Source organism: Mycosarcoma maydis, chromosome 19, assembly GCF_000328475.2.
Source record: "Mycosarcoma maydis chromosome 19, whole genome shotgun sequence".
In the NCBI taxonomy this organism is placed as follows: Eukaryota; Fungi; Basidiomycota; class Ustilaginomycetes; order Ustilaginales; genus Mycosarcoma; species Mycosarcoma maydis.
Genome location: NC_026496.1, coordinates 562,433 through 571,041, shown reverse-complemented (window position 1 = coordinate 571,041; position 8,609 = coordinate 562,433). Strand labels below are relative to the sequence as shown.

Sequence of the window (8,609 nt, the reverse complement as noted above, 5' to 3'; positions counted from 1 at the left end):
TCAGCCCTCACGTGCCCAAACTCGAATGTGCTTGCTTCTCTGCGTTCTCGTCAGACTGCCTCAAACGCCAACCGAGCTCCTCAAGGCAGCCTATGAGCGAACAGACCACATGAGGTCGTACTTTCTTGGCTATTCAGCAGAAGCATCCGCCAAGAAATCGCGAGCACGAGAGTCGGCCAAGGGTTAGCTGCCCATGGCATGGCTATCCGCGCTCGTCTATCCAAAGCAGACGTGCTTGAAAGGCGTGCAGTGCTGTATCTCGTCCACCAAGTGTGTCTTTCCGGTGACGTTGGATCGGATGTTGGGCTTGCATCGGTAGAAGGGTTGGTCTTGACAATCCTCAAGATCAAGTTCTTCACGGTACGCATGGAAGGTGTAGCGAAGGTGTGCGTCCCCACAGTACTTCTTTGCAAGCTGACTCGCTAGATGAAGGTTGCTGCGACCGGCCTCGCGTCTTTGGGGGGTTTCGAGCGCGGGGGCGAGAGAGGTGCAACAGTAGCAATGTGAACAAAGACGAAAGCCAGCTGCTCTTCGGCAGATCCGAATTCAGCGAGGCTACTGTAGAGCTGCCAACCGATCTAGGAATTAAGTGTGGATGTGCGCGATATTGCGATGTAGAATTGGGATCTCAAGCCAAATGCAACCCCAAATCGAATGCGGGCAATGTACGGCGTCTGATCAGGGTGCAAGAAGAATGGTAAAGGCAGGAGGGCGAACTACGGAAAATGAATCAGCCTATGGTCGTAGAGGACCGAGGGTTCGATGCTGCTCAGCTGTGGTGAATATTCACGTTTGGATCATCTCAGAAATGCGCCACCTAGTGCCTGGAAAAATGACTCATCCACGACGGTGATCTTACATAGTGGTTGACACGGGATCATCTCGCGTCGCATACATACGCAAAAGTTCGCCTTCGTGATTTACAATTGGGCTTTTTCGCCTATCGAAGCTACCAAAGCTTGGATTGAGTCACCTGTGACTGTCAACGTTGAGATCACACCACTCGCTTGTTCGAGCACGGGTGACAGCCAAAGGACACTCGCGAGTGGCCGTTAGCGATCGTGGCACAACTTTCGAGCCTTTCTTTGTTTTCCTCGTTTTCCTCTTTGGCGTCTTATGTTTCGACCACCATCACCACCACTACACCCATTCTCCACCTCGCATCGCTTGCCTATTACAATCGCGTATTATCGTTCTCACCTTGCACTATGACCAAGAAGCGTGGAAAGAAGCGCGCTCACACCGGAAGCGCCCGCGGTGAAACACCTCCTGTTGGGCCTCAAACTGTCTCAGCACCACCGCCCGTCGATTGTGAACAGCTGAGTGTTAGCAATGCGCTTCTTCGTACGGAAAATGATTCACCTCACACCAAACAAGCCAAAGACTCGGTCAACAAGCTCAAGCAACTGAAGACATGGGATGGTCTTCAATTTTGCCACAGCAAGCTTTGCAACCTGGATAATGACGTATTCTGCCTTTAATGCCACTCACTTCGCTGATTACATTATGGGCATCGCAGACCGAGTTAAAGGACATCATACCTGAGTTCAAGAGTATGACAGACAAATTGTGCCTAGAAATGGAGGTCAGCAACGTTTACTGGGATCTCGCCGCCAAAATCGCCTCCTACAGTGATGTAGACGAGGCACTGTCGCTCGTGCTTGTTCACGTTGCACATTCCTTGCCTATACCTACGCTAGGCCCACAAGGTTCTGGTCCCAACGCTCGTTTATCAGCCGAATTTGGCCGTACCTATCACGGTACTGCGCCAGACCGCTTCCTCCAGTTAATCACTGAAGAGGATCAGAAGTACAGCAAGGGTTATCAATATAGCTGCAATCTCCCTTACCACCGAGGCACTACCATCTTCCAGTCAAGCGGCACCGGCAAGTCGCGCATGGTATACGAATGTAGGCATCGAACTCCTCTTCTCTATGTCTGCATTGGACCAACTAGCGCCGAAGGACCGGCCAAGAAAGCTTATCCCCTTCCTGACCGTGGTGTACGTTCCTTTTTCGAAGAGGCTCAGAAGACCCACAAGGATAAGTGTAACCTTCAGATTGCCTGTTTCCTTGGCGCTTGGTTCTCGGAGCTTGCTCAACGCCTCGCCAACTTGCCCACTCAGCAGCAAAAACACGACTATCTGATGCAGCTCAACCATCTCCATCTAAAGGATGGTATAAATGCTGAACGCACCGACTTCTTCCAAACCGTCTTCCGAGCGCGCTTCTGACACCCTCAAGCGTGCCGACAGCAGCTTTGACGAAAAGTCGAAACATAATGAACTCTTCACCGCTCACCTCAAATCGCCGCTTGCCGCCCTCGAACGAGAGATGAAGTGTATCATAGCTCACATGCACCCGCCCCACGACCACGGCGAATCATCACCCAGACCTCCTGTCATTGTGGCCTTCGACGGGTGCGTCGAACTCAACGTCGGATACGACCCAAACATAAATCAGCTCAACAGCCTTCACCGCGCATGGAATTGGATCAGCATCGAGCAAGCCAGAACCAGGACCACGACGTTCTGGCTTGGTGTTGATAAGTACCAGCATCAGCGCGGCCATTCTTGTCACGCGCTCTGCTCCGAGTGGGTCCTCCCGTGGCATAGACCGAGTGCCACAGCCCATTTTCATCGACTTTGGTTTTGACATGCTGCTTTCAGAGCAACCCAGCCTTTCTTGCGCCTCGCAAGCTTCTGCAGATTCTCACATCATTTACTACGGACGAGCGCTGTGGAAGGCATGCAGTCCTGATGATCTCTGGCTGATGGCCAAATTCAAGTTGACAGGTGGTGAAAACTTTCGAATCTACGAAAACGCCCACTGCTACAGCGTCTTGGCGTCTCGTCTCGGGCTAAGCCTTTCGCCGACTGAATCGCCAGGATCGGCACTCTTCGAATGGCAGAAGCAATTCGCGGGCAGTGCAGTAAATCGCCACATGCGCATTGTCACACATGTTACCAGCGAGGGTGTCATGCACGTTGAATCTCCATCAGAGCCTGTGCTAGCCATCGCTGCTTCCAATATCATGCTGGCTCCCTACCTCCAGACACGTCAGAAAGCGAGAGGCTACAAGTATGCAGACATTCTCAAGAGATTTCAGCAACGTTGCTTACTCGACCCCGGGGTTCCCTTGGTGATGAGCAGTTTCGGAGAACTTGCCTCGCGGATCATCTTGATGGCTGCTTGCGACGCCGTGAAGCGCAAAAAAATCGAACAGCCCAACCCAAAGGAATCGTCGGACACCCAGCACGTGGGCGCCAGCATCTACGCCAAGCCGGTGCCTCTCGAAAGCGTTCTTGAGAACCTTGCCGACCTCGACGAGGCCAATCTCGCTGCGCTGCGCCAACGCCTTGAAGACGTCTACGATGCCGGCTCGCGCACCGAACGGCATGCGATTCCAATCAGAGATCAGTCACAGTCGGCTTCCGCCACGCTGCCGATGTGGATCAACTTTACGCATTTCGACGTGTTGCCCAAAGCGATCAACAAGATAACACCCGAATTTCTCTGGCACTGTTGGAAACGTGGAGTAGCCGTGCAAATGGTGCACACGCAGTATGGCATCGATGGCATCATCCCGGTCTTCGTAGGTCATCTCGACCGGCTCTTCGTTGATGGTTCATCCACTGATGCCTCTAACATCACCCATGAGCCCAGAGAGGCCGAAATGCACGCTGCGCGCTACATGACCTATGTTGTCTGGGAGGCAAGAAGCCGAAAGGATACACAGAGCACCACGGTCCCTGCTAGTTCAGCGCCTGTCGTTGCTGGACCTGTGATCAAGAGCGCCTCGATGGCACCGCCAAACGAGAAGCCACTGACCGAACAGGCTCTGTTGAGCGTGCTTCTCGACCTTGGCACAAGCACCGGATTCAAACGTGCGCCAGACGGCTTACGACCGCAAGTGAAGCATATTACCGGTCAACAGTGTCCTCGGCTGTGTATTCAGGGTGTGCTCGATCCGCACACTTACCCCTGTCTGGACCTTTTCGAGCTCCGCCCAACCTTGGTCGAGATTCTGTCGTCTAGCTCTGATCCCGCACCGAACCCTCTCAACAGCATCGAAAAGACCCTGTGGAATGAGCGCATCCAGCCCGTTTCGGATTGCATCTAGGGTGAGCTCGATCCTCACCTGCTCTAGGGTCATCGCCAAAGTCAACGTTCAACACGGTTCTTCAGGTCCAAGGCGCCACCAGCACACTCGATTTCGTTTCTCTTTCTGACCCTTTCCGCAGCTCTCTCCTGTCTCGGTTTTCGTACGAAATTACAATTGTGAATGGATACGCTTCCCTTTCGCTAGGTTATGTTTTGTTCGAACCTTGTCCACCACAAACACACAAAATGGAGACCCTCACAGCGCGACTCTGACGGGATAAAATCTCCCATCCGCGTCACCGAGCTGGGATGTCTCGGCTTACTAGAGTATTTTCTTCTCTCCTTGCCGCCGTGCACGCTATACATCCATGTGAATACTGTCACCATGCTTGAGCATGCTTTTCGCAGGCGTCGGCTTAAGAACAATAGGTGAGCTACATTTGGACTCACACGAAGTGTAAGTTTCTACTCGAATGGATGATGGTTCACTGTGCGCCTGAAAGGGGAGACAATCAATCACCAGCCGAGCGCCGGCGTGGTCAGAATGGACCCTGTCTGTTGCGTGTTCGCTTGACTAACGTGTATGGCTCACTGATTTGAAGGGACAAAATCGGAGAAATGGCTTCGCGCTTTTCGCGGAAAGCAAGAAAAAGCGAGCACATCACGCATTCACGATTGAGCTGCTGCACAAACCGCTTGCCTCGCTACCACAGCTCGCGGCGCACAGCTCATACACCCTTGCAAGCCACACACAGGTGACCGAAGCGAAAACGTTTGAGCCGGCTCTGCAACGCGTTGATCGTGTTCGAGGGCAAGCACGAGCCACCGTGAATCACGAATCACGAATCACGAATCACGAATTGCGCTGCGCGATTCAGGGTCCAGTAGGTGATCGTGTGACGGTGGACTGCAGCGGTTGTTGTTCGGGTCAAGGACTGCATGTCAGTGTGAGTCTGTGAGTCGTACTGCGCTTATCTGTGCTTACCGCGCACGCCTTGTGTACCTTGACCACGATTCGCATCCTCAAGGCTCGCGTCAGACATGAAGGCCAACGACGAAAAGGGAGCGCTGTTGCCTCTGACGCCGTCGTCGACTGATGTGCGGAATGGTTGCAGCGTAGCATGCAAGCTGAAGCGCTGCCTCGCGTTGGCCGCTTTCGCCGCTCTAGCGTGGTACCATGTGTGCACGACGCGGATCGCCCAATACAGTGCGTTATTTCATGGCTCGAGCTCGAGCGGATGGGGGAGGTTTCCGCGCCCCGATGATCCGTTCCATTTGCTTCCGTGTACCAACGCGACGTTTGTTCCGCAACTTGAGGATGCGCATGCGCTCGAGACATGGACGTCGCTCTACGACGACGATCGCACGCACTGGTCTTATGCCAACTCGTCGAGCGGCTCGCTCTACCTGTGCGGATACCTCGATGTTCCGCTCGACTACACCAACGCTTCCGACAAGCGCATCGCTCGGTTGGCCATCACTAGGCTACAGCACGCTCCGACACGCACTTCGCGCACACTGGTCGTCGAGCCGGGCGGACCGGGTGGATCGGGCACGAATTTGGTGTGGCGCAAAGCGCAGCTCTTGTCACACATGTACACGAACGATACCATGGATGTGCTTGGTTGGGATCCCAGAGGTGTCAATGCCTCGTTGCCGTCGATCAGCTGCTTCCCGTACGATGCGGATCGCGACCGTTGGAGTCTGCTCACTTCCACGTACTACCGCGAGGCAAATCCTCGCGAGTCGATGATGAAAGCAGACGCGATCAACCAAGCCATCTTGGACGCTTGTTATCGCAAATACGCCGATGTGGGTCAGATGATGTCTACCGCATTTGTCGCTCGCGATCTCGACGAGATCCGCAAAGCTCTCGGCCATGCTCATCTGGATGGCTACTTTGTCAGTTACGGAACGGGCATTGGTCAGACGTATGTCAACATGTTTCCTGATCGCGTGGGCCGCCTCATGCTCGACGGAACCGAATACGTGCGCGATCAGCGTCTTCTTGGTGGCTTTGGTTGGGCTGCGTTGGACAACATCACAGCCGCGTTTCACGATGGATTCTTGGGAGAATGTGTTGCTGCAGGAGCGGAACGCTGCGCGCTTGCACGGCCGCTCGGTCCGCCGCTTGATGGCAACACCACCAGGCCACCTCGCTCGCGTACCGAGCTCATCCAGACGATGGACGATCTGTTTGCAAGGCTTGTGCAACGACCGATTCCCGGCTGGACGCCAGCGTCGGGCCCGCTGATTATCACCTACTCGCAGGTGATTTCGATCATCTATTCGGCACTGTACGATAGTTCCACGTGGGACTCGCTCGCTACGGCGCTGTATGAGCTGCTGCAGGGCAACTCGTCGCTCATGTCGCGCTACGTGGATTCGTGGGAGTACGATCCTTGGCAACCGAGCGTGTCGCGTGCCACGCAGTCGTCGGACGAGCTAGCAATGCTGGTCATCTGCTCGGACCAGTACGATTCGGCGCTGCCGGACGGCTACGAGGTGGCGACCAACGGTGAGCAGTGGTATCTGGATCTTTGGAAGCAGATGGTGTCCAAGTCGGAAATCGGCGGCAACAGTCGGTTCTTGGACATTCTGCCCTGTCGACACTGGAACGCTACGTTTGGCTCTCCCAAGGAGGTGTATCGCGGAGACCTGAACCATTCGCTCTCGAACCCAGTGCTGCTGATCGCCGAGAGCTACGATCCAGCGACGCCGCTGCGCAATGGTCGAAGACTGCTCACTGAAATGGGTCACCACAATGCCAGGTTGATCGCGCTCGACGCTTTCAGTCATTCGTCCAGGGATCTCAGCAAGTGTGCGATCGACATTATGCGTTCCTACATGCTCGACGGTATCCTCCCACACTCAAACGAGACCAAGTGCAAAGCCGACAGATCGCCATACACGTCCACTGACACACCCCAATCCACGCACGACATGATGCACCACTGGCACGCGCACATGGCCGAGATGCGGTCGCTCTCCCCGCGCCTCGGCCCGCGCCTCGCCAAGAGACGCAGTTGAAAGTGCTGATACAATGCGACGTGGGATTTTTTTGGCTCTCTCACGAACTCATCGCGCGTATATACGATCCAAGTGAATGCAAGCTTGATCACGCTGTCTTTTGAGTGTCTATCGAAAGTTGCGCTGTCGTTTTCGGAATCGATCCAAGACAAGTTGATCGGTTGCCATCTGCTGTCTGGCTGAAGGATCCGAGAGAGGCCGCTGCTTGCTATGTTGAAAGCGAGCGTTGGCCAAGGCTTGATCGGCAGCATCGCCTCTTGCTGCTTGGGGTGCATGTGCATCTTGGTGGTGCGCGTTGGATGTGCGGTGTTGGTGCAGCTTGCGTCTGGCGAGTTCGGTCTGTTGGATGTTGTGCATTCTGTTGTCGATACCCAGATCTACTTCCGGGATCGAACTCAACATGGCTGAGCTGAGCGCAACGTTGCCTTCGCGTTCTTCTTGCGTCTGTTCCGGTTGGATCGAGCGTTGCAGTTCACGGTACTTTTCGGCGACGGCGTAGAGTTGGTGGTCGGGATTTTGGATTGGTTTCGAGACCGAGTCTGAGTTCGAGTCCGACTGCATGTTGGTGCCGGTGCGCTTCTTGATCTCCTGTTCGATGTAGGCCATCATGTGCTTGTCCACGTCGACAGTCCCTGTTTCGCTCTGGAAGTGGTTTTTGCGCACGCGACGTCGTGGCTTGGTGGGATTGTCATCATCGCTCTCTTCCTGCTCGTTGTCCGCGGTATGTGATGTGGATCCTCTGAGCGCGGCGGCTTGGATGTGGTGTTGCCATCTCTCGTCTTGCAGGTGTGCTGGCTTGTGTTGGGGCGCGCGGCGTTTGTCGCCCTTGTTGAGACGGTTCAGCTCGATCCCAGTTGGCCTGCGCACCAGCGATCGCAGCTCGACGAGATCGTGCACTGAAATGTCGTCATCACGTCCGTGCTGTGCTGCCGACTCGTCCGAGCGCATCTCTGTGCGCGATGCCACACCGTCCATCGCAGCCGTAGATATGCGCGACGCCGCGTACGACTTGGCGCGCTTCTTGAACAGTGGCGCAGTGCTAGGACCTGCTTCCGCTTCCGCGTCGCTCATCGTAGTGAATCACAGTGCTGTTGGCTGTTGTTGCTGACGATCGTCGTGGTGAGAAGGCAAGCCGTTGGAACCGGCAGAATCCAGAATTCACCCTTCATAGTTCGCGATTCCGGCTTTCGGTGTGAATTTTGTACGGGCATTTCGTGTCCTCGATTTTCACGCTCCGTTTTCGCGCGTCGGCGACTCGTGATTTTCACCGCGCTCGACCTCATAACGTCAGATCAGATGAACTGGTCAGCGGCACATATCGTTCAAGTCAGCTCAGAGAGGCAAACGAGATGGAATGGGGTATCATTTACGGTTTCACTCAATCCTCACAGTAAAGACGCATCACAGGGCACCGACCGAGGCGAGGATGCTTTTGAGCGCTTGAATCGTGTGCAGATCGTGCAGATCGTCGTTACC

General features: G+C 54.8%; 3 protein-coding genes across 3 annotated transcripts; 2 read left to right on the top strand and 1 right to left on the bottom strand.

Moving 5' to 3' along the window:
- Window positions 1-1,208: 1,208 nt before the first annotated feature.
- Window positions 1,209-4,122, top strand: UMAG_06479 (uncharacterized protein; the record flags this gene model as incomplete). The annotated part of the gene is made up of 4 exons (XM_011393821.1): window positions 1,209-1,466; window positions 1,520-2,212; window positions 2,244-2,419; window positions 2,463-4,122. 4 exons carry the CDS (start codon window positions 1,209-1,211, stop codon window positions 4,120-4,122), a joined length of 2,787 nt encoding a protein of 928 aa, XP_011392123.1.
- A 1,022-nt stretch (window positions 4,123-5,144) lies between these two features.
- UMAG_06478 (uncharacterized protein) lies at window positions 5,145-7,133 on the top strand (the record flags this gene model as incomplete). The annotated part of the gene is made up of 1 exon (XM_011393820.1): window positions 5,145-7,133. One exon carries the CDS (start codon window positions 5,145-5,147, stop codon window positions 7,131-7,133), a length of 1,989 nt encoding a protein of 662 aa, XP_011392122.1.
- A 108-nt stretch (window positions 7,134-7,241) lies between these two features.
- UMAG_06477 (uncharacterized protein) lies at window positions 7,242-8,204 on the bottom strand (the record flags this gene model as incomplete). The annotated part of the gene is made up of 1 exon (XM_011393819.1): window positions 7,242-8,204. One exon carries the CDS (start codon window positions 8,202-8,204, stop codon window positions 7,242-7,244), a length of 963 nt encoding a protein of 320 aa, XP_011392121.1.
- Between the last annotated feature and the right edge of the window lie 405 nt (window positions 8,205-8,609).